Below are 25,896 nucleotides of genomic sequence, written 5' to 3' on the forward strand. Positions count from 1 at the left end.
TTCGTAGTATCATCATATCATATGCAGCAGTGGGACTCGAGTCAGGACATTCAGTCCGTGCAAATTTTGCCCGAGTGCATCAGCAGCACGTGTCGTTGCCTGTCTGTGTTAATGGGCATGTGCGCCTACATGGCGTTTGGCTCTAAGGTCATTTAACATTTTCACACACTAACCACGGTCATCACATGGATTTACACAAGGTCACTGGACCCATCACAACAGTGACTAAATAAAGCCTGCCCTGACCTCCTCCTCCCAGCTCTCCTGAGTGGTGAAACGTCTAAAAATGAAAGGGGAACATGCTAAGAGGTTGTGTGTCTCTGTGGCGGTGTGTGTGAGAGAGAGAGAGAGAGGGGCACACACAGAGATGCATGTACACACACAAAGATACAAACAGGTAGTTGTGCATAAACGCCCAAAGACAAAAATGCTGACACAAAGCACACACACACAGACAGAGGTGGTGTTTACATTTGTGTGTGACTGTTTTTATGCACCTCCACCTGTGTGTGTGTTATAGCAGGGTCGTCAGACACGTTGTCCTCTAGCAAAAGGTCTTGGTTAACAGACTGAGAAACATGCCTTTCCCTGTTGACTCGCGGCGAGCTCCTGTGGATGAGAACATGATTCACATCCTAAGACGGGAATGAGGACAAGCGGAGGTCGCGACTTAGAAGCATCCCTCCAACAGGAGAGTTCCCCCATTTGGAAAAAAAAATGACACCGACACTTGGACAAACAACAAAACATTAGGTTAAGTGCTTAAACACATATTTGATGAAAGCCATGGATCATTTTAACACCTTTGCTTATAGAAACAGCGGCCAGCAGCAGCATCTGCGTGTTGTGAAGTTTGATGAAGAAACACGTTAGAATTGCCATCACATACTAAATGAACACACCATCTCCGAGTAAAATCAAACAAGTCTACATTTACTCATCTCTGGGGGACCCTCCCCCCCGGATCATCTGTAATATATCTTTTTGCTCGGCTCTTAAAAGACTTACACACACACACGGGGACGGAAGCACATGCTTAGATGTAGGAAGTAATAATCAGGGTTTCCTCAATGTTGTATCTTAGCCGTCGGTTGGGTCCCATTTTGGAGCATGGTTGTAGAGCTCAATAGCGTTTCCTTTGCATATCTGTTCATAACCAACACAAATACAGCGATGTTAGGATGGTGACGCCTCTAAAGTTTTGAGGAAAAAAATAAAGGTTGAAATGGACCGTGTTATATGTGCTGACGGTCATAGCAGTGGTTGGTGGTGTCCTTGCTTTTGAAAGGGAAACAGATGGGTCTGGGTTTGACTCTTATGTATGCAGTTTGCGTGAATCGCCTCTGGATGCTTTAGTTTCCCCCTACAGGCTTAAATCCATGGATGTTACATGGGCTGCAGACTCTGAATTGCCCATAGGCATGATTTGAGGTGTGTGTGGGTAAATGTGTGTGTGCATTTACCCTGTGAAGGACTGGACAGGTGTATCCCCTTGTCTTTCTTCTCACGTAAAGGCATGTTTCAGCCTCCTCTGGGTGACCTTAGCAAGTATTTAGTGGGTGGGGGAAAATAAAAAGGTTGTATGTTTGGTGGCATATTTATTGAGAACAATCGTACAAGCCAACAATATCCCAGCTTTGGAAATCATCAACAAGAGATGTATTAGGATTGATGGCAAGTCTGTGGAACCCTCCACCCCGAGGACCTGCATGCAAGCTTCCACATTAGCATGTACCCCCCCCTCATTTAAGTGTTCTTGAACAAGACAGTGAATGCATTTGTACTTAAGACATGTTATCGTTAGTTTTGATATCTAACCGTATACTTGACCCTTTATTCACTTGCACTTCTCCTGTCTTGCTGTGTACATGTTTTTATTGTAACAGAGAACTCTATGAAGGTCAGATTCATTGCATGTGATCCTAATTTAGACATGGCCAATTAAAAAGCAACTTGACCTGAATTCCTGCCAGCTCCGTGGAGTATGATCATTAACTGACGTATGACCCCGGTTTCTTTGTGGAAATGAGCAAAACGGAAATGTTACATTACACCATCAAAATAATATGGACCATTGATTTTCCACTTCTCCGTGTGCCTCCCCTGCATATATATGCGTATACGTGCATAGCGTTGGTTTTGTTTGCTTCTCATGGAACGTCTCGCACCGTCTCCATTAGCAACAACACATCGTATTGTCAGCAGGTACACTGTTATCGTGGCCATACCGTCTGCAAATTAACTGTAAATGTACGTGCCATGCAGATGACAGGATGGGTGGGTGGTGCTGTAATACCGCTGAGTCTTGTGGAGATGTCGGAGGCCTAGTTTAAACAGATGGATGTGTGATGGGAGGTGCCCCGACCCCTTTTTGCTAACGGTGGGTTTCGTTCCTATACAGGTGACATACGCTCGACGAAGTTGCCAATGCGTTTGTCTAATGGCATAACTGAGCTGACTTTAAAACACGAAAATGTTATCCCGTTACCGACTATCTTTAAAAATTGGGCTGTCTACCTTGACGTAAACCTTCCTCTGAATAAGTAAAACGATATATAAGATACAAGTAGCAGAAAGAGCTGTAAAATAATACAAATTACTCCTTTCTTACACTCGCCGCTCTTTTGTTCAGCAAAGGTATTAAACAACGTTATGCTTAAAAATCGGTTTAACTTCCATTTGAGCAATCGTGTTTTGTTTGTTTTTTTCTTCCAATGGTCAGTGTCATTTCTTCTTCTTCAAATGCCTCTCCGCTGGTTGACGTGAACACTTAAATCCCCGTTTCATCCACACAGCACATGGTCACATTGACAACACAGACGTGTGTTGTCTAAACAAGACCACGTCCTGTAGCATCTGAACGCAGCGGTTGGTCACGTGGTTTTCATCACGTCACGTGACAAACGGCTTTCGTTATCAGCAGAGTGGCAAGACGAAAAGACAAAGATGGCAGCATCGCCACGTGAAGTCGTTTTGTGCACAACCGTCTGTGGAAAAGATTCTCTCTTCTTTTCCTTTCTGCCCTGCCTCCAATGAGCAGCCCCTCCAATCTCGCACACTCGGAGAGAAACACACTCTCTCGCTCATTACCAGAGGAGAGTCTGCTCTCTTTAAATCGCGCTTGACCTCCCCGTCTCTCCCTCCCATTCGTGAAGAGCGCTCTGTTCACTCTAAATCTCTCTCGGGAACATGCTCTTATTTTGAGTCATGATCCTATCAACTCTCTTTCTTTCATATCCTTCTTCCACTCACTCCATCTCATTTTATAATGGGTTCTTGCCCCCCCCCCCCCCATCGCTCCTCTTGCTGTTTATCCACATCATTTATTTTGATATTTTCACTTTTTTTTTTCTCTCTGTGGCCACCTCTCCATCTCGCTGTTTTTTCCCCTCCCACAACTTCCCTCCTCGCTCTTTCACTCTCAATCTGCCTCTCTCTCTTGTAAATCATCTAAAAAAGAAGGGGGGGGGGCAGGTTGAAACATACGGCTGTCTTTCATGCAACACCATCAGAGATTTCATAAAGTTTGCATCATGCATTCCCGTCCCATGTCCAGCCATCTTGGCCCCGGTGTTGTGGTGATGGGAGTCCATTTTGGCCTCCTCCTTAGCATGCGCTTCATTCCCATGTTCAATCGTATATCATACTCTTCCAGTTAGCTGGATAGAAATGGAGGGTAAACAGTTCAAATCTTTTGTCGTGCGTGTAGCCGTTACAGTCCTTGCAGTAGGAGATTTGTCCCGTCACCAAACCGTAACTGAGAGGTTTAAATGCCAGACAACCAGCTAGTGTGTCCATTAACAGCCCTACTATGTCTTGCAGAGGGGTTTGTGAGAAAGGTGTATGACAACCTCGTCTGCTCAATGCTCATGGTGAAGCATAAGAGTAAATTCAGAATGTGGTATAACTCAAAGTCTGGCTCTGGGTTTTTGTTTGAAATAGTCAGTGTTCAGATTACCTGGTGGCAAAATCAGGAGTTATGCTCCAAAATAGGACATATTTGTTTAAGAGAGAGGAAAAAAAAAAAAAGACCACAAGTTCACCAGTCAGTCATCATCATCATTGAACTCTCTCTCTCTTCCCTTTTCCCTCTGGCTCTCAAATGCCCAGGCCTCCTTTCGCTCACTCCACAGATCCCTCCCACTCTGCTTCATCCCCCTTCAATCATATAATTGCTTTCCTCTCCTTCGTCCCCATATCTTTTCTCTGTTGATTGCATCATCTTTTCTTTTATCCTCTCTGCTCTCTCGCTCTTAAACGTCTGTGGCGTTCAGGTGGGTGGACACCACATCCTGTGCTTCCAGCACCTTCATCTTCCCCCTCCCCGCTCCTCCTCCCACCCCCACGGGATGAATGCTGTCCAGCCGGCCGCTTCTCCCCCGCTCCCCTCCTCCTCCTCCCCCTCCTCTACACCCCACTCCTCCCCCCGCTCTTTTGCCCCGACACTTGAACACGGCGAGAAAGGCAGCGCGATAATTGCGGTTCATCCAGCCGTACAGCAGTGGGTTGGCGAAGGTGGAGCACATGGCCACCACGTGAAAGACGGTGTAGAGCAGGCGGAAGTCGCGCATGTCCAGCACCGAGCTGTCGATGTCTGTGGCCAGCTGGAAGGCGTGGAAGGGCAGCCAGCTCACAGCGAATACCACCACCATGGTGGCCAGCATCTTGGTGGTCTTGCGCCGTCTCCGGTGGCGCTCCGACGCCCCTGCACCCCCGCCCACCACTGCCGCTGCGGGGCTGACGTGGCCACGCAGCTTGGACCAGATGCGGGCGTAGGCGAAGGAGATGATGGACAGAGGCAGAAAATACTGCAGGATAAGCATGGAGATGCTGTAGACCGTGCCGTCCGTGTTGCTGCCAGGCCATTTCTCCATGCACACCTTTACACAGAGAGAGAGAGGTAGATGAACTCCCCCAGAACACAGTACAATATTCCTTAAATGTCTATATATGTATGTTATCATTTTCATTAGTGCCATCCACATCAGTGTATGTGTGTGTGTTTTCCTACTAGTATTGTGTGTCCAGGTTTCAGGGTAAGGGGGCCGTACTCTCTGAAGATAGCCAGAGGGCTGGCAAGCACAGCGCTTAGCACCCAGGTGAGCGCTATCACGCCAAAACATACGTCCTTGCGCATCCGCGTCTCCAGGTGGTACACGATACACCTGCAACGCACAAAAGCATGTCACCATCGCAATCACTTTGACCTGGCCACGTGTAGAAGACGTCTCCTTTAAAACAGGCGATTAAATGCAAGATCAGTACATATTTAATCATGCCCTTGAAATGCTCTAGAAGGTCTCTTGGCCCTCCATCTACGCCTGGGTGCCCAATCTTCCCAGCTCATAATTTTCAGTGGAAAAAGACATGCTACTGCTTACTCCCCGCAGTGAGATTAGCTTGTTTTTCAGGGTTCGGTACTGAATGGCTTAAAAAAAAAAAAGGCAAAATGCTGTGAATGGGCTTTCAAATGTCTCAAAACAACACCCATTACGGTTTCTTGGCATAAGTATCTATTTTGCACCGCTGGGTAAGTGATATACCACAAAAGGTAGGAATCATTGGTCTTTGTATCTCTGAGGACATGCTGTGCACCCCCCGCTCTCTCTCTTTCCCCCATTCCAGGACAGTTTTTCTTCCTCTATGGGGACTGTCTGGTGACCATGGATCATCTCTCTCTCTCTTTCAGCTGCCTGATGACTCCACAGCCTGTTTCTGCAGTGTCCTGTTTTCCCTCTGTCACAGTCCCACCCTCGTGGAGATTCAAAATTGCCTGATAATATTGGTTTTAGCTATGACACCTTCGGCATCACTCTCATCACTTTTCTTGTTGTCTTTCTCTCTCTGTGTGAATGCTGTGTGGAAGTCTGCCTTGCCTCTGGTGTGTATGTGAAGTCTGTTCTCTCTGCAGGGCCCCACTGAGAAGAGCTGGGTTTGTCCCTCCGGCTCCTCACTGCATTTGTGAGGCTTCTGACGTTGTCTTTGATGGTCACAGATTTGCTAAATGTTATGCATAAACTGTATGTATTCTACATTACCTTGCTCTGTGTGTAACTGATGATGTAACATTATAATGAGTTATTTTTGTGCATCTCACACCTTTTGCGCGGCACGGTGGCGTCACAGTAAGAAGGTCCTGTGGAGTTTGCATGTTCTCCCCGTGGCTGCGTGAGTTTCCTCCCACAGTCCAAAGACATGTAGGCCTGAGAGCAGGATAAGTGGTTCGGGAAATGGATGGATGGATGACACCTGTTGCATGTCTGTCCGTCCTGGAAGAGGGGTCCCTCATATGGTGCTGTTCCTGGTTTCTCCCATATTTTTTTCCTGATAAGATTTTTCCTCATTCGGGTTTAGGGTCCGAGGCTAGAGGGTGTCATATATCCTACTGTTGTATATCCATCCATTATCCAAACTGCTTATCCTGCTCTCAAGGTCGCGGGATGCTGGACCCTATCCCAGCAGTCATTGGGCGGTAGGTGGGGAGACACCCTGGACAGGCCGCCAGTCCATCACAGGGCCGATTCACCTGACCTACATGTCTTTGGACTGTGGGAGGAAACCCATGCAGACAACATACAGACGACCCCCAAGGTTGGACTATCCTGGGGCTCGAACCCAGAACCTTCTTGCTGTGAGGCGACCGCGTTCATCACTGTGCCACCACGCCGCCCACTGTTGTATATTGCACAACACAACACTACCTTGTGAATTTGGTCTATACAAATAAACTTGACTTGATTCTCAAAGTGATTTCAATTTGATATATTACCTTTGTGTTCAAGTGATGATTTCAGCTATAAACTTTAGTTCATGAGCCCCAATATCCAAATTAGAAAGTCATCTTATCATTCATCAAAGTCATGTTCATTTCTCAAGTGAGTGAAAGTCCCAACATTTTTTCAACAAAATACTTTCAAAACCTATCATGAGTATCATGATGTGTCTTTAATTTGTATCGTTGATTATTTTTAGAAGAAAAAGTGGAAGTCTCATTTTCAGAAATTAAACTCCAATTACTGATGTGGTGTGCTGTGTTGAGCATTAAAATAAATGTTTGTTATTAGTAATACCAGTGTGTCAGAAATGCCATGTTCCTGTTAAATGCAGTTAGTAGGACTGTAATAGCAGGACAGCTGCAAAGGCCAGTCTGTGAGGTGACAGACGATTATATGTAAATTTGACATTGTCCATCATAAATTATATGCTTGACCACGCTTAACGCCCACGCAAATCTCTTTAACGACACTGACTGCTGATGTTTGAGGGATCAGTCAGCCCGGCTGTGCTGTGGGAAAGGAGGGCATCCATTTGCAAGTGACCGGGTTTTCCCATTTCTGTGACCATGGGTGTATGACAGACGGTAGAGGGAAAACTACATCTATATGTACTATATCATATTTTGGTATCGTAGGTGAGACTTTCCTTCAGTGCAACCAATGAAAAGCGGGGAGGTAGGAGTAATGTGTATTTTTCCCTGGTCAGAGCACAGGGTATATACATCTGCTAAACGTAGAAAAGACACACACGCACTGTCACCCAAAATCTGTCACCTGCCCTGGAAAATGCATTCCACAATGGCCAACTTCTCATCTTGACCGAGTATGTGGTGAGCGTTCTGCCGCAACCTCCACCAGTGTGTAGTAACAAGGCTACACATTGGTGGTGGTTGAGGTGAGTTTCTCCTTTCCACTCTGAAGTGCTTTGGGTGTTTAGATAAAGCACTAGATAAACGTAATCCATTAATTATTATCCATCCATTATCCAAGCCGCTTATCCCAGCTGGGGTCGCAGGATGCTGGAGCCTATCCCAGCAGTCATCGGGCGGCAGGCGGGGAGACACCCTGGATGGGCCGGCACATCCACACCTAGGGACAATTTAGTATGGCCGATTCACCTGACCTACATGTCTTTGGACTGTGGGAGGAAACCCATGCAGACCTGGAGAACATGCAAACTCCATACAGAGGATGACCCCAAAGGTTGGACTACCCCGGGGTTTGAACCCAGGACCTTCTTGCTGTAAGGCGACCACGCTAACCCCTGCGCCACCATGCTGCCCTATTATTATTATTCAGCACTCCAGATGTGGTATGGTATAATCATCAAGCATACAGCAACAGAAGACATTAGTGGAGGCAAAAAAAGCAGTCAGTTGGCCTAACATAATTATCAGACTGCAAGGTGGACTCATAACATGAATAACACCTTTATGGCTCATACTGGATCAGTCATGGCATATCTACGGACTCTGTAGCTGTGTAATGAATGTGTTGTGTAATGTAGTTAATGTAAATTGTTACCATATATACACACATATATATACCGCTACAACACTACCAACAGCCACCTCGTGGTAACACTAACCTGTGACGGTCCAGGGCGATGACGTTGAGCGTTACCGTGGAGACGTGCACAGCTAGCCCCTGGGCGTAGGGAAGCAGAAAACAGAGGGCACTACCAAACTTCCACTCCCCCAGCAGGGTGTAGACCAGGGTGAAGGGCAGGCACAAGGTATTGACCAACAGGTCAGCTAGGGGGGAGATAATCAGAATGACATGAAGAATAAGCTTAATAGTACTTTCACATTGACGTTTTAATTTTTTTTATATATATATATATATATATATATATAAAAAATATATAAATCCTCTTTTCTTTTTGCTTGTTTATATGCTTCTTTTTTTTTCATGCTGGCTGCATCCTTCACCTAGTGCTACTATGATCAAGTTTTCCAGTTAGGACAATTGGAGTTTCATTCTAATCTAATCCAAAAATCTGGCACTCTTACCAAGTGTTTCTTGAAAGTACAAACAGATATACTTTAGGAGACAGAGCAGTCTATCGGTTTGAAATAGGACAATTTGAAATGCCAAATATGGAGGCACTGACAACATAAAACCATGGAACATCATGCTGTCAGCAAAATTGGCCAGTTGAAGTCCCAATTACATATATATAAAAAAAAAATCCGGCAAGCACAAGTTCAGATTCACACACCCACAGTACTTTTGTTTACAAGCATCGATAAAATGGAAAGAACAAATTTTTCAGTGAAAACGTCACCCTTTGGCAAAAACATTTCGTAAAAATTTGCCAGGGATCCTACATATGAAATGCAAATGATAGCGTTATAGACAACTGTTGTAAAAGAGAGGGGTCTAGCCTCATTGGTCAAGATGGTGCCCTACTGATACGCTTCTCTAGAGAGGCTATGGTACAGGCGAAAGAGTGCAAAAGCCAATAATTGACCTTTCACAAAGTCCCAACCCCCATAGTTACTGTTGCTATGCCTGTCAAGCATTTCAGAACTATCCAGGAGGTAGTCGGAAAACACCAAAACATGAAGGAAGAAATCAGTGAATTGTGTGGGTAAAAGTAACCGTAATAATTCGTTATGTGTATTAGCTATCAATAATAGCTAGTAGCAAGCTTAGCTTGGAGCAGACAGGTATTTTTGTTGATTTTGGGTGGATTAAGCTGGCCAAGGGGTCTGCTATACTGCGAAATCTATTGCCGACATTGCGCTTCTTGCGTTCTGGGTTTCAGGAAGAGAAAGAAAATTACACCCCCACCAAACTTTTCAGATATCTAGTATCCAATTTGCAGATCCCATAGGCACACCGTTTCAGCATTTTGCTGTGTGTTTGAAAGCTTGACGGACCGTTGCTAAGGTAGGATTGGACAAGCACCGTTCTGGGGCGGTACTTTGCGAAAGGTCAATTCTGTGACCCTTGTCTGAAAACTAGTTAATTAAATGAAGGGAATTGATCATCAAATAGTTTTCAGGGTTGACCAGTCAGTGCAGCACTCCTGGAGCAGTTGAGATTAAGTTCATGCCACTTGAGGTCGTATGGATATGCAGGAGATTTAGCTCAAACACTCGACATCTGAAATTGTAACCCACAAAAAGACTCACTGGCTTATTGCCAGGGGGTCGGCCCCCTTTAGTCGAGGGCCAGTGAGTCTTTTTGTAGGTTACAGTAGTCACCCTCTCGCTTCATTATTCCCGTGCTCCGAAGAGACTTCTGAGGATCTGGACACTTCCGCATCCCACCGCTGCCACCAATGTAACCAAGCTTATCCCACCCCTGCGCTAAGGGATTCGATCCAGGGGTGTACTGCACCGCTCGACTAAAGTGGGCTGAACTCCTGGCAATCGGTCTGCGAGTCTTTTTGTAGGTTACAAAATTTTGATGGGTGAACCCGCTACTTAGGCATACTTTCAAGAGGGCAGAGGACAGAAAGAAAGAGAACAAGAAGATGGTAGAAGTGATACAAGAGAGAAGAAAGAACCACTGCAATAGACAGAGGCAGAAAATAAGAGCGGGACAAGTTTGATTCAAATTATTTTGCCTTATATGTAAATCGTTTTGCATATTAGTGAAAATAATAAAGCTAAACTGTTCACTGTATGATGAAGAAAAGAATAACAGCATAGTTGAATGAACACGGCACAGCAGATCAATTATTCTCGCAAGGACAGGTGTCATCTTCTCTCCAAATTAGCTTCAACACATCTTAGCAACCTGTCAGATAGTGTGAAAAGAAAAATGGAGAAGAGAGAGAGAAACAGAACCAATACGAAGACAGAAAGGCAGAAAAAGAAAGAGAAGAGCTAGAGTTTGAAACAAAAATGGAGAGAGAAAGACGGGACAAATCCAATAAATGTCTCTAAACCAGAAGATTTGTGCCAAATGTCACACCAGGACTCAGGAGTCAGAATAACTGCTAACCTGCAGCCATGTTCCAAATCCAGAGAGACACCATCTGCTGAGGGTATCACAACCAGAAAATGGGCCAGAAGAGCCAAAAATGACATCACTCACTGAGCATATAGACAAAGCTGTAGACAAAACCAGTGTTGACAGACAGAGGATCATTTACATTTCAGCCATTTAGCTGACCCCTGAGCTAAATGGCTGAAATTTAGCTTAACCACCACATCGTGAAAATTGCAAGTTTCCTGTATTTTGGGTAACCAGCCTATTCAGCTGCTGGCATGGTGACAACTGAATTCGTAATTGGAGTAGTTTTATGTTTGCTGACTGTCCAACCACAGTCTGAATCTATCAAGCTGTCAGTCGAATTGTAGCCGTGAGGACTTAACCGACACCAGCCGTTGCTGGTATAATCCGATATCTTCCAGCCAATTAGATGTGAATTTTTAATAACAGTTGGCCTGGCAAAAGTTGAACATGTCGCTCACGGCTGCAGTGTGGCAAAGCTCTGGCCACTGAATGTCAGTTTGTGATGTATAATTTGGGATAAGGGCATTAAGATAAGGCAAATCACATTAGCCAAAAATAAAAACTAGAGTCTAATTGAGTTGACATACTTTGTTGGGATTTCTCAAAGTTTGCCCTGCCTGTTTTCAATGGGATGCTATGCGTGCATGCAGACATAAACGGCGATACCCACATACACATCCGGCTTCCCACCCACAGACACGTTCACTTGTGGCTGTAGGGACGCCCGACCAAGCCTGAGGTAACACGGGGATTCGAACCAGCGATCCCAGTGTTGGTAGGCAACGGACTAGACCGCTATGCTACCCGGATGCTCATAGCGGTTCGTTTTGTTTCGTAGCTGATGTACTGGTAGTTGTAATACCCAAGACGTTTGAGGTGGAAAAAGCTATGATCATTTTCATTTTCAACTCACTATGAATTATGTCTATAATGTGTTAGCAAAATAACGAGCATGAAATCGTCCAGACCCACAGCGCACCTGATGCGAGTTGTGAGCGCGTCCTACCAAGCATGTCTCAGGCTGTCCATGAGTGAGTGAGTGAGCGAGCGACCACAATCTGCCCACAGCGGCAGTTGCACTGCACCGTGGGAAGAAAGGTTATAATAAATATGGGTTTGAGATCCTCTGTCTTATCAGCCAGTTTATAGGCACATGCAAACGCCCTTTTCATTCTGAGATGTATGACTAGTCCTCTTAAACAATAACATAACATCTCTGAGTGGTAAAGGCAAACTGACCCCAGGATGAATGAATGGAGTTATTCTGCTGCACCATCTCAGTTTGATGACACCAGCAATAATAACAGCTTAGGCCTAATAGGAAATTTGATTGCAATTTTGATTGAAACGCTCACATTTTAATAAGATTCATTGAGTTGTATTTTAGCAAGATGACTTTCTGTTTATAAGTTGTTATTGTTATTATAACAAGTATGTAGGGATAAGCGCCTTGGTTAATGGATGGATGGATAATTATATACAAGATAAACATAGAAATTATTCAGCCACAACAAAACTCTACATTTGTTTGGAGTCCGCGGTGGTGTAGCGGTCTAAGCATCAGCTTTGTCTCGATGCAGTTGCCCACTGGGGACTGGGGTTCGCGCCCCGGTCTCGTCAGATCCGACTATGGCCGGACTCGATGAAGCAGCAATCATTGGCAAACGCTGTCTTCGGGAGGGGGGCGGAGTCGGCTTGTGTTCGTTACGTGAATGCGTCTCTGGTGTGTCGGGGAAAAAAAACAGTGGTTCGGGGTCCGCGGTGGTGTAGCGGTCTAAACATCGGCTTTGTGTCGATGCAGTTGCACACTGGGGACTGGGGTTCGCACCCCGGTCTCGTCAGATCCGACTATGGCCAGACTCGATGAAGCAGCAATCATTGGCAACGCTGTCTTCGGGAGGGGGGCGGAGTCAGCTTGTGTTCGTCACGTGAATGCGTCTCTGGGTGTGTCGCAAAAAACAGTGGTTCGGCCTGGAGTCGCCTTGTCACGAAAGTGGGGAGGCGGTCTCCTTTGAGACTGCCGGCTAGAGAGATGCAGTTGGCGAACGCATGCAGTACGAGGGTGGGTGTTTGAATTAAAATAGGGATCGATTGGCCACTAAATTGGGAGAAAAAAGGGAAAAATCAGAAATACATTTATAAAAAAACTCTGTACATTTGTGACATACCTTGTTGTTTACACATAGTTACCTCTAGTGTTCTATTTATTATTCCATTCATTTCTTTTTTGTTTTTTCTTGTGTGTGATATATGTAAGAATTAGATTTTTTTGTATGCTTAAGCACACTTGGTCAGTAAAGTTGATTCTGATTTTTATTTGTAAGTGCCAGTCTAGCTGTTGGGTTAAACCAAATTTGACTTATGAGAATCCAAGGAAATTTAGCTTCCCGATGCCCTATTGCCACCTATGCGTGCAGATGAAGTTAAACTGAGAAGCACAGGAAGTTAGAAATGGGGAAAAGAAAAAAAAATATTGAGGGTAAGAGGCAAAATATATGAAAACAAGGAAACAAAAAAACGAGGTCTGTGTCCAAAACCCCATATTACTCATCTATACAACTCATGCTAACTGATGTAAATGAGTGTGTAGTATGCAGGTTGTATTTTGAGACATACATAGATGTCTGCTACATTTGCAAAAACATTTTTGAGTGCAGCCAGTCTAACTAAACATACACACTACCTGTCTAATAACACATTGAATCAAGTGACTTTCTTATTTTCTGCCATTTTAATATATTACACCATATTAAACAAAAAAAAATCGACAGTGTGGATCAGTTACTCTGCTCACAGCCTTTAACTCTGCCCTTTAAAGCCAGACTAGCCGACAGTCAAATTTGCCCTTTCTAACTGTTTTTTTTTTCCAGGCACTATTGACCCTTTTGGCTTGCCATAGCAGGAGACTCAATGAATCCTTATCAAGTTTCATTTAATAAAGTTTGACAAGGCAGGGTGCAGCAGCATAAAAACAGTGAATCCTGAAATGCGTCAAACATAACATCGTAAGCAAAAGCATGAAATTAAGACCATAAAACCTAAAATAAATAGGTCATTTATGAAACAATTTACGGCATGGTGGCACAGTGGTTAGCGTGGTCACCTCACAGCAAGAAGATCCTGAGTTCGAGCTGCGGGGTAGTCCAACCTTGAGGGTTGTCCCGGGTCATCCGCTGTGTAGCGTGTCCATGTTCTCCCCAAGTCTGCGTGGGTTTCTTCTGGGTGCTCCGGTTTCCTCCCACAGTCCAAAGACATGTCAGTCAGCTGAACCGGTCATACTAAATTGTCCCTAGGTGTGAATGTGTGTCGGCCTTGTGATAAGACTGGCGGCCTGTACAGGGTGTCTCCCTGCCTGCCGCCCAATGACTGCTAGGATAGGCTCCAGCATCCCACGATGCTGGTTGGGTTAAGTGGCTTGGATAATGGCTGGATGGATAAAACAATTTAAGAGCACAAGAAATAAAGGACAGTTCATGTCTTTTGTTTCTAGTCATGGGCACTACGAAGTCCCTGCGCCAACGAAGCGAGCAAGTGGGTGTTGAGGCTGCAGGCAGGAAACCGTGCAGAGAGGATGAACTGTTTGAGTATGTTGGTGAGGGTATGCAGGGTGGCCTAATCACACCTTTCACTCAGTGATGGAAGAGAAGAAGATGGAATGACCCTGTAGCATTGTTTCTGTACCCTCTCCAGCTCCTCAGAGAGGCCTTTGTCAGCCCACCACAAACTGGGCTTGCAAATTCAAGGATTGGACGAATGAAGGTCAGGTGTATTTGTTTTAGAATGCCGCTCTGATGGCCGAGCAGAATAAACCGCCGTTCTTGCAAGCCGCTCGTCATGTGGCTGGGAGGTTCGTTTCCCAGACTCGCGGCCAGAGCGTCCACGGGGTAAGGCATTCATTAGGCCACCCTTACCCGAGGGATAGTGGGTGTAGATCGGTGTAGTGTTCGGGGAGTCGTCGTTCTCCAGTGACCCCTCTGGCCCATCAGGGTGCCTGCAGCCAAGCAACCGAAAGCATTCTCCTTACGTCTCCTCCGTGCCCTGAAGGTAATGCAATCCATGCGAGGCTTCAGAGTGTAAAATAGCGAGTAGCCGACCCCAGTTTGAAGGATGCTGGTGTTACGACTATCTCCTTCCTGTGGAAACGTGATCCAGGGGAGTTATTCGACAAGAGTTCCTGCCATATGCCATCGGGTGGGATAAGGGGAAAAATTAGAAATAATAATAAAAAAATTAAAAAGTGTCACATGGAAGATTCGAGAGTCAATAATGCCATATCAACTTTACAGTTGATTTGGAATTTGTTTCAGTGTGCTCAACAGTAAATATAAAACCACACAATATATAATTAAGTTTCTTTTAGTAATCCCCTTGGGGAAATTCAGTTACTACAAATCAACCCATCCTAGCTGTTATCTGTGTTGCTAGGGAGCAGTGGGCTGCCGCCTTGATGCTGCGCCCAGGGACCAACTCCAGTTCTTTTCCCTTTGCCTTGGTCAGGGGCACAGACAGGAGTATAAACCCTAACATGCATGTTTCTTTTGATGGAGGAGGAAACCAGAGCACCTGGAGAAAACCTGCCGCAGACACAGAGAGGACATGCAAATTCCACACAGAGGATGACCTGGGAGGACTTTTGGCCTTTGGGTATTATTGTGTTAAAAGCTGAGCTATAGTCAATGAACAGTACCCAAGCATAGGTTCCTCTAGATGTTGCCGGATGGAGTGGAGATGGAGAGATACAGCATCATCCACTGACCTGTACACAAACTGATTGGGATCTAGTACAGCACTGGACAGATGTTTACATACTGCACGCTCAAAAAACGTTAATTACAACAAATGTTAAGGCAACGGGCCTCTAGTCATTTAAACAGCTTACAACTGGCTTCATAGGCACAGGAATTATTACTGCAGATTTAAAGAAAGCTGGCAACTCATACTGGTTGATACACCAATTAAAAATACAAGTCGGAACAGAAGCAAGTGCAGCAGCACAGTTTTAAAGTGGCTGAGGACACAATATCGGGGCCTTCAGCTTTCTTGCTGTTCTGATTGCACAGCAGACATCTGAGCTCATGCTCTCCAATCACAAAAGGTGCCACTTGAAGCAGACTCTGTTGGTGAGTTGAGGTTTTATAAAAATGCCAGTAGAATTTATTAAGTTGATCGGGAAGCTTTGGGGCATTGTTACAGGCTGAGTGTTTGGTCATATAGTTGGTTAATTTGCTGCAGTCCCTGCCACACACCTCTGCTGTCCTTGTCCTGGAGCTCCGGCTCGCATTTGTAATTGGCCTTAGCCTTCCTCACTTCCCTCTCCAATTCATATTTTGTGGATTTGTAGCATTCTCCATCGCCCCTCTTGAATACATAGTTTTTCTTCCTAAATAACATTTTAACCTCTATGCGGAACCATGGCTTATTGTTAATAAACACAGCCAGTGTCTTGGATGCAATGCACACAATTTCGGAGAAATGAGACATAACAATATCGCTTTAATCGTTTAAGTCATGGCATGACTCCTTAAAGACAGACCAGTCTGTATTATCTAAACAGTCACTAAGCCTCTCCATAGCCTGGGGAGACCATTGTTTAACCACCCTAGTACTTGGTTTTGTGCGTTTCAATTTTTGATGACACTTGGGGACGGTCCGAAATTAACACTCGCCACCCACCAAATCCGAGTAGATTTTCTGATTGGCGAGTAAATCTCAGAAGCCTACCCGCCACATGGCGAGTAACAAAAACCACTTAATCCCCCCCATCTCTCTCTCTCTCTCTCTCCTTAGCAACAGCAATAACATAGCAACAACAATAACAGAAACTAACCAAAGTGCATTAGCATGTTGCTAGACGCTACTGGCAGGTAACATTACACACACACTCGAGAGGAATGACAGCAGCATCCGTCAAACTCGGTACTAGCCTGCTCTATTCTTTTAACTACCGTTAGCGAGCAACACCAGTTATGTGGCGATATTTAGAAGGTGCAAAACCACCATCAAAAAGACAACCATGCCCCGAAGAGGAGGAAGAAACCACCATCAAACCGGAAAAAAAAGAATAAAATGCAGACCGTGATAATTAGGGATGCCAACATGACTTCACTGTATTCTGGGAGATTTTCTTTTTTGTTGTTTTTTTTTTGGGGGGGGGGATTCTGTGTGTTCGGCAGACCAGAATTGTCACGACAACCTATAAATAGCGTCACCACGGTACAAGAGAACAAATATAATCACAAAAATTTACACCCCCCCACTCTTCCCCATTACACAGCCATGTGCTATGTCAACCCACGGGTCTCACACACACACACAACGGCCTGTTGTCCCTCTCGCTATAACTATGGCGGCACAGCGTGCATTCAGCGGTAATGTCATCAACTTTTCATACCCAGTTTTTGAAACCCTCTTCCTCGCACCACTTGTCTTGAAAATGACAAAGATATTTCTTTTTCTGTGGTTCTGGTTAACGTTAATTGCAACTATAAAATGCTTTCTGTAGCGACAATACTAGCTAACGTTGGCTGTAGACTAGCAACGACATGAACGTCGTCAGCTGGTGCGTGTGGCAGCGTCACCCGGAGCCCTCATGTACACGCTTGCGCATGATTGGTTTAAGTGTTTAAAAATCACAGCACCAGTCTTCATAATAAGACTCGCCCTCAGTAAACCCATTGATATCAATTTTAACACAATTTTAAATTTCAGATGGTCAAAAAATCTCCTGGATTGGATTTGCTGCTGTCCGGGAGACGGGCCAATTCCGGGAGACTGGGGCCAATCCGGGAGGGTTGGCAACCCTGGTGATAATGAGTTGCTCCGTCTGTCGCCAGTATGCCAAAAACCGTAGCAATTCATTTGTCTTCTGTAACAAGATAATGAAGGTAGCAAACATCAAGGAACATGAGGCCTCCAGATGTCATATTACCTGTATGAATGCCTCTCCTTGCAACATCCTCCGTAAAGGCGCTAATAGCCATGTCCAAGCAGACCAGCATGAAAATGCAGAACATGTTTAGGACTGTGCATGCCATTGGCAAGACCACTCTCCGACTTCGAATGGATGTGCGAATAAGTGAATTTAGTCGTCATCTCAAAATATCCGTATACAGCGTAAAGAAAGTGCTGGCTGTAGCTAACGTTAGCCAGCTAGCACTAGTATGTGACACTTAGTTTGCACTAACGTTAGCCGTGCGTTAGCTTCAACACCATGAAACAGCTTAAAGCTGATTGGTGGTCCAACCTCAACTCAGACACACTCTCGGATCTACTGATGGTGAAGCCGTCATCTCCTGAGATCAGGGAGTATGACCCAACCAGTGCTGTTGATCTGTGGCACCAAGACTCTGTCAGGAGCAGGAGGGCAGACTTCATGGACGGTGCAAAGAGAGTGGCTGCTGTAGAGTGAGAACTAGTCTGGGACTAGGGATGGGCATGTGGAGCACTCGAGTAGTTATAATAATACTGCAAATAAAACATGAAATCATACTTGTAACATTTTATCTTTTAACCATTGACTAATTTTACATAAAAATGTTTTTTGCTTCAGATCTGCTCTTGTCACATTTTTAAAAGCTTTTATTCAACACAATACCTTATTCTCTCATTGATATGTACTGAAAACATATGTATGGCACAAAAAAAGCTACTAGTTATTTTGGCCGGTAAAAAATATGCTTGGCCGGTAGATTTTTTCACCTACCAGTCCCCTTAGCCAGTAAGCCGAAAAGTTAATTTCGGACCCTGTTTGGGGATTAGAAAACGCATGTTATGATCAGACTGTCTCAGGGGAGCCCAAGACATGGAATGAAATGCAGCAGAGATCAAACTGTAACATTGATCCTAGCACTTTGTCATACCTGGTGGCAACATGGATCTGCTGTTTAAACCTTGGTAGGGTCTTTTTCAGGTTGACATGGTTAAAGTCACCGAGTATCAGCACCACTGAACCCGGGTGCGAGTTTTCAAAATCTATGATGATGCTTGCAAACTTCTGGGAAGCAGCCGACACCCCAGCTTGCGGTGGAATGTAGCCAGCAACCAGTATGATGGAGAAAAATTCCTGCGGCAGGTAGAAGGGTCTGCACTTGATGGTAAGTGACTGTAACTCCATAGAGCATGATTTTGATAGAGTTTTAGTGTTTGTACACCACCTCTGATTGATATAAAAACGCATACCTCTGCCCTTCCATTTGTTTGAGTCCTCGGTGTGGTCAGCCTGGTGCAGGGAAAAGCCCTGTTTGTGTAGTGTCGAGTCTGGAATGTTTGGGTTTCGGCCAATTTCCGAAAAGCACAGCATGGAGCAGTTTGCATTGTCCTGTCCAGTGCGTATGAGGATATTCAGCTCATCTTGTTTGTTAACCAGGGAGCAAACGTTGGACAATATTATACTAGTGTACGATGGCTAAGCCGAACTGGGAATCTGGCTCTCCTCCCCCACTTCCTGTGCCGCAGATGTTGGTAGCTGTTGCTAATGCCATCCCTTGACTTTGCATCTCCCGTAACAAAGTCACTTGAGGAGTATTCCAACTTTGGTTGGAAGTTAATCATGGATTGTAGCAATTCAAGCCTATTATATTTGATTTGGTATTCGAGATGTTCAATCTGCAAACTCATAAAAAAACAAACAAACAAACATGAGGTAATAGAACCTTGACCGTGTCTTTGAGAGCATATACTTGATGTGGGCATCTCATGACAAATCAGATAATATCTGAACTCCGAGCAATTTAAAGGTGGAGACGGAGGAGAGGGAATGTTGACCTTGCTTCTGGCACTGATTACGATATCCATGGTCTTAGCTCCATTCCTTGCCAGTGAAAACTCCTGTCCCCATTCAACCACAGAATCCAAGGCCTTCTGAGTCAGGCCAGGTAGAGACCCCATCAGGAGCTCCAAGATTGTCATCGGCATATTTAACAGGGATAACAGAGGGAGGCAGATGTGAATCCAGGCTGTTGATGCAAATGACAAAGCGCAATGGCGACAATAGCCCCCTCTGTGGGACACCATCTCAAAATACACAGGGATCAGACATAGAAGAACCCTACAGCACCCTTTGCTCTTTCACTCAGATAGCTCCTCACAATGAGCCAAAGGGGGCAACTGACAGCCATATCACTCAGGTGTATGAAGCAACTGACAGTGCTTTGCTGTGTCACAAGCATGGACGAAATCAACAAAAACAAGCACGAACATCCATTTCACGATTGTTATTGAGTGCTTCATGCAAGCATTGCAGGATTTGACTCAGAGCAGTGACAGTTGTTCTATTAGCCATAAAACCATGTTGTGATGGGGCAATTTTGGAAATTGTATCCTCCAGAGGGGCATCCCTTAGCATCCCCTCATACACTTTGCCAACACTGCTGACTAATGATGGTAGCCAGTCGGAAAGCTGGGCTTTGCGTTTTTTGGGAAGAGCTTTGACCAGAGCTTCTTTCCATTTGTTTGCAAAACTACTGTGTTGGATACATATATTAAAATCATCACATAACACAGGCGCCAGTTCTTTATAAAATGTCTTTAAAATCAAAGAAGGAATGCAGTCATGACCAGCTGCCTTCCCTGCATTAACTTTGTGGAGTCTGGCTTTAACCTGCCCGATGCTCAGGAGGGGTATAGCACCATTTGACAGCTTGTAATATCCTCCTCAGATGGAATAGTATGGTCTACTTCAGAGCTCCAGACTAACTTTTCTTGACTAGGAGCACTGTAGTAGCCCCTTACTGAAAATTTTAGCAGCACAATCAGAAAATTTAGGGGCACACCTTAAATCGACCTGCAACGCTATTATTCACATTTTCCCCCAATTTAACTGTATTACTGATAAATGCTTTGGTAATAAATAGACAACTTACTGAAATTACAATGTGCTGTTTTATCTTAAGTTCACAATGTCACATTTTAACTGAAATGGTGCTTTTTTGAATCAGACAAATTGAATGTAAACATAAGGTATGTGGTCAGTAGCATTACTGCCATTACAGTACAAGAACCACAACTAAACAAATACATTAAATGTAAACAGAGGTAAGTGGTCGCTGGTCAGTAACTTTACTATCATTTCAGCTTCATCTGCTGACTGAATGGTAGCTTCTTCCAGCCTGCAAAATGCTGTTGGAAGTGGCGATGCAGTTTAATTAGTGCATCTGTCTCAGCATATTTTATGCTTCAAGCTGCTGTTGTGCTTAACTAGCGTATCATGTTTAAACTGTGTGGTGCCGGTTGCCTCGGCAAACTTGATTTTCCCCGCATGTTTTGGACCACATCTAGAGCAGAAGATACAGTTCATGGTGTTGGTGTTTTTGCAATATCTAAGCCACGTAAAAACCCTCAGCCATTCCTGTCGGAAACATTTTCTTGCCTTTTTCGCCACAACGGCTTCTGAATCTGACTCGTCTGATTTTTCCTCCTCAACCTTGGCAATTTGTTGCTGTAGAGGGCCTGGCTCTGGTACAAGAGGAACCGTATGCGGAAAAAATGTGTCAATGGTTCGTTTCACCATTGTTGACTGAGTGTGACGTTAGATGCGATGACAGCGAGACACACCGACGAGTGTAGATGATGTGACCCGCGCAGTTGACTAATCCGTCCTGGACCCGCCCCCTCTCACACAATGGCCTACACTGGCGAACTCGCTCCCTCCTCAGTTTTCAACTTGGAAAAAAAAAAGGCGGGGTTGCAAATGTGCGAGTAGTTGTAAAAAATACTTGCACTGTCTCAAAAAATGGTCGCAAAAATGCGACCATTTGGTCGCAGTCTGGAGCCCTAACTTGGTCCCATACTGAAGCAAAATGCTTGGCCAACACTCACATTGCAAGGTGTTGGGGTCTTGTGGTACCACAGCTCGCCCATCATCCTCCATCCTCATAAGTGCTTTAACAGACTTGAACCACTGTTTTGAGTTAGAACACCACAGCTCCTTCACCTCATTGTCATTCTTGTAGCATTGCTGCTTGGCCCTCTTGATCTTTTTGACAACAGTGATTGTAGATTTCTATAGACTGTTTTGTTGCCAGAGCAGAGCACATAAGCATTTCATCCCAGAGAAGGAAGAGCTTGGTGACCAAGGTTTGCAAAGAGAGAAAGAGAGAGAGGATGAGAATGAGAGAGAGAGGATGAGAGTGAGAGAGGAAGAACTTGATGACCAAGGTTTACAAAGACTGACAGAGAGAGAGAGACAGACAGACAGACAGACAGACAAACAGAGTGTGTGCAGGCAAACCCAGGAAGTTCACCTGTCATTCAGTTTGTCCGTTTGGTTATCTTTTTAATATTTGCTTGCCAGCTTACTCATCTGTTTTTACAGGACAGAGATTGATGCCTACAACCTTCTGACCGCCGTCTTCATGCTTCTCCCTGGAGGCTAACAGTGCTCCCATCTCCCTTCACATCACATCAATCTACCCATCGCCCTTCTCTCTCTCTCTCTCTCTCTCTCTCTCTCTCTCTCTTCCCCTCTCCCTCCGTTTAATGTGTCTCTGCCTCTGTTTCTCACACATTGCTCCCCCCTGCCTATCTCTCTGTCTTTCTTGAGCTTTCACTCTCAGTTAACGGTTTACTCTGTATGTCTCCGTCCGCGTTGCTCCTGCTTTCTCCCTCGCGTATTCACACCCTACCCTCTTCTCTGGCACCACATCCGTTTTCTGCACTCTCTCTCTACCACACACACACACAAATATGAGCACATCGCACCACCCCGTCTCTCTCTCTCTCCCCCAACTGTTTCCAGTGCACATCAGTGAGATGAACGAGGCTTCAAGGAAATGTTGATTTGCAGCCGTCATTAAGGTCTTACACACTCTGTGAGCAGGTCTACAGCATCCGTCTATCCAGGGGAAGATTGACTGATGCACTGGGCTCATTTTTCAACTAAGCCCTGCAACCCAATCTTCTGCCACCATCACATTCTAGCATTGGCCACAGGGAACTTCCTGGTGCAGAGAAAGTCCCCTGCTATTCACCAGAAGAAGACTGTCAGCCATTATGTTTAGTAACACACCAGACAAATAGTGCTGGACAACATCAGTAGCCATATGCTTGCTGGACTGCACCAAACGCAGCGTGCTTCACGTTTTACGCCAGGGATGTGATGGGGAAACAGCGACTGAGAAAATCAGACAGAAGTGGTAACTCTGTCTCTCGACACCCTGCGGTGCTGAAACGAAGTGATGCGCTCCGCACCAAGAGAGGCCATTGACTTTACTGCTAGGCAGAAAATGAAATGAGTAAATTCAAAAAAAAAATTTTTTTTCAGCCCTACATCAAATTTATATTCAATTTTTTTTAGCCATTATTCATCCGGGGCAAGATAGACTTAGCACACATGCTGCTTTTATTGAGCAAAGCCATGCCACTTAGTCACAGTTACACACATTCACACCTTGCAGCTGTCTAATACAACTGAAGTCCCTTGGCACTCACCAATGGGAGCTGCTACAGTCTTCTTTTGTTGGCCACCATGAGGTGTTCAACCCAACCAGCGTGCCCTTGAGCAATATCCTCATTAACGTTATACTCAAAGGCTGTTATGTGGTCAAAAGTAAAGGGATTTTTCTGTACTGGGGAGCCTCCGGGAGAAAATGATAGAAGAATATGGTTGCACTCAGCAGCTCCCAGATGCAAACGATGGAAGTCTGCGATTGTACTGGGTAGCTTTTTTCTCCCACCTTTCTTTTCCTCTATCTCTATTTTATTTCTTGTGCCTATCCCCTCTTCTTCTCTCTCTCTACCCCCCCCCCTCTCTCTGTTTCTAAAGCTCTTTATCTTTCTGTCTCTAATTCTTCCCCTGTCTGATTCTGGGGAAGACAAATCCCGGCCGTCACAGAAAAATAGCAGATTCCAAATGACAGATGTTTGAGTCATCATTCAGCATGACCTACAAAGGGAAGGAAGGGAACAAGGAAAGACTCATGCAGGCATACACTAATACACAAACACTCTCTCTCTCTCTCTCTCTCTCTCTCTCTCTCTCTCTCTCTCTCACTCAAACATGCATACACAGGCAGACACCATGACACAGACAACAAAAAAGCAAAGGGAGCCCACTGATTCCAGACCGTGGAACGCATTTTCCAGCACCGATGACAACTGACAGGTTTTGGGTGACATTGTGTGTGTGTGTGTTTGTGCACAGATGCACACACACTGCAGCTACCTGCCAACAATGAGTAATATCAACAGCCAGATTCAGATGTAAAATCTTGACAAGTGTGTGTGATATGAATGCACCTGCAGGGACAGCTCTGTGTGTGTGTGTGTGTGTGTGTGTGTGTGTGTGTGTGCGTGTGTGTGAGTGAGTAAAAACTTACCAACAGCCAGGTTCGCTATAAAGAAGTTGGTGACAGTGCGTAACGTTTTGAATCGGTAGATGACATAGATGACCAGAGAATTACCCAGAACCCCCAGCACAATGATGGTGCTGTAGGCCAAGATCAGCACCACCTGGAATACCAAACAAGAAGAACCAACATGAAGTTACGTTTCAGGGTCCCAGACAACACTCGGCATCTATTCTGACTTTTCTTAGAGCTCCCTGCCATCAGCTGTCTGCAAGGTTGGTGACAAAGTATTTGAAGCTTGTCCCACCTCTGGGTTTACTATGGGTCACACTCAACAAGAGAAGCAAGGGACGTTTTAACGTGCAGGTAACAGCCAAAGTAAAAGCAGCATTAGAGTAAATAACAGATACCACTGCAGGTGTGGTCCCTAATCAGGCAATTACTATCCGTTCATGCTCCATGTGTAGCATCTGTCAGGTAGGGCTGCCGACTATGCCAAGGAGGCTGAGGTGGATGGTGGTCTAATGGCACATGGCCAATCTTTCCACTATGATTCATGTTGGAGTTACCTTTATTTTGGTAACTACTTAGACAATACCACAGCAAAATGTGCATGTGGGTGAAATCAAACAGTTTATATTGCAAACTGTCATAAATACGTGGATATCAATGACACAGCAAATCACGACTCTTAGAGGGTGATTGATAACACAGGGTTCTTAATACATTATGAAACCTGCAGAACAGCAAGAAACCCGGGGTGTCCGGGTAGCGTAGCGGGCTATTCCGTTGCCTGCCAACACAGGGGTCACCGGTTCGAATCCCTGTGTTACCTCCGGCTTGGCCGGGCATCCCGACAGACACAATTGGCTGCGTTTGTGGGTGGGAAGCCGGATGTGGGTATGTGTCCTGGTCGCTGCACTGGCACCTCCTCTGGTTAGTCGGGGTGCCTGTTCCTCCCATGCGCTACATCCCCCTGGCAAAACTCCTCACTGCGAGGTGAAAAGGAAGCAGCTGCCGACGCCACATATATCGGAGGAGGCATGTGGTAGTCTGCAGCCCTCCCCAGATCAGCAGAGGGGGTGGAGCAGCGACCAGGATGCTCGGAAGAGTTGGGTAATTGGCCAGATACAATTGGGGAGAAAAAAGGGGGGGGATAGCAAGAAACCTAGTTTTTATTGGTATAATCAAAACTTCTGCAGAGTTTAGCAAGAAACCTAGTTTTTATTGGTATATTCAAAACTTCTGCAGAGTTTATCTGTGAGGCATGTATTGAGTAATCAACTCTGAATCATTAGTTTGAATATAACATTGAACTATACAGTTGCAGTTTGGCATAGAAGTCTTTAATGACATTTGCTCTAATGGCACTTGGCCAGTTGGACCTGCAGTACAACTGGCCAAGTGTTTATTAATTCCTGTCTGTCCGTCCGTCCATCTGCCTTTACCTGAACTCCCAGCAGTTTGATGCTGTCCTCAATCATGGGAAAACTTGCTCCCTCAACATCCACCAGTGGTATCGGTGGCGTGGGGCTGACCCCGGCACTGGCGCCGTAGTCACGGTAACCGTGGTTGCCAGGGTCATCGTCAGGTGCGGTGAAGAGGCGGATCTCGGCCTGCGTGTCGTTAGTTTGACTGATGGCGTCCATGTCCAATCATACGTCTTCAGCAGGTGACGCCATTGTACTCTCACACACACATATACACTCACTGCCTGAAAGGACAAAACAGAAACACACAGACACACACAATATCATTAGTGAAGCAACTAAAGGAAGAATTTGCAAATGTTAGTGAAATGGATAAGGGGGTTGTGTATTATATTAGCAGCCCCCCATTATTGATACAGATCCTATGGCAGGTCT

General features: G+C 45.2%; 1 protein-coding gene across 1 annotated transcript; it reads right to left on the minus strand.

The window, feature by feature from the left end:
* Positions 1 to 4,253: 4,253 nt before the first annotated feature.
* npy2rl (neuropeptide Y receptor Y2, like) lies at positions 4,254 to 25,680 on the minus strand. The gene is made up of 6 exons (XM_056300685.1): positions 25,480 to 25,680; positions 24,062 to 24,194; positions 8,365 to 8,530; positions 5,012 to 5,165; positions 4,439 to 4,880; positions 4,254 to 4,393 (listed from the first exon to the last, which is right to left on the minus strand). Exons 1-6 carry the CDS (start codon positions 25,678 to 25,680, stop codon positions 4,254 to 4,256), a joined length of 1,236 nt encoding a protein of 411 aa, XP_056156660.1.
* Positions 25,681 to 25,896: the final 216 nt, after the last annotated feature.

Source organism: Lampris incognitus, chromosome 20 (genome assembly GCF_029633865.1).
Source record: "Lampris incognitus isolate fLamInc1 chromosome 20, fLamInc1.hap2, whole genome shotgun sequence".
NCBI lineage: Eukaryota > Metazoa > Chordata > Actinopteri > Lampriformes > Lampridae > Lampris > Lampris incognitus.

Bases quoted from the DNA above. Each gene is read 5' to 3' on its own strand.
- npy2rl (XM_056300685.1), bottom strand. From the start codon at position 25,680: ATGGACGCCATCAGTCAAACTAACGACACGCAGGCCGAGATCCGCCTC. The intron at 24,195-25,479 runs GTAAAGGCAGAT...TTGGTATTCCAG, and splicing joins TCAAACTGCTGGGAGTTCAG to GTGGTGCTGATCTTGGCCTA. The intron at 5,166-8,364 runs GTTAGTGTTACC...TGTGCGTTGCAG, and splicing joins ATCGCCCTGGACCGTCACAG to GTGTATCGTGTACCACCTGG.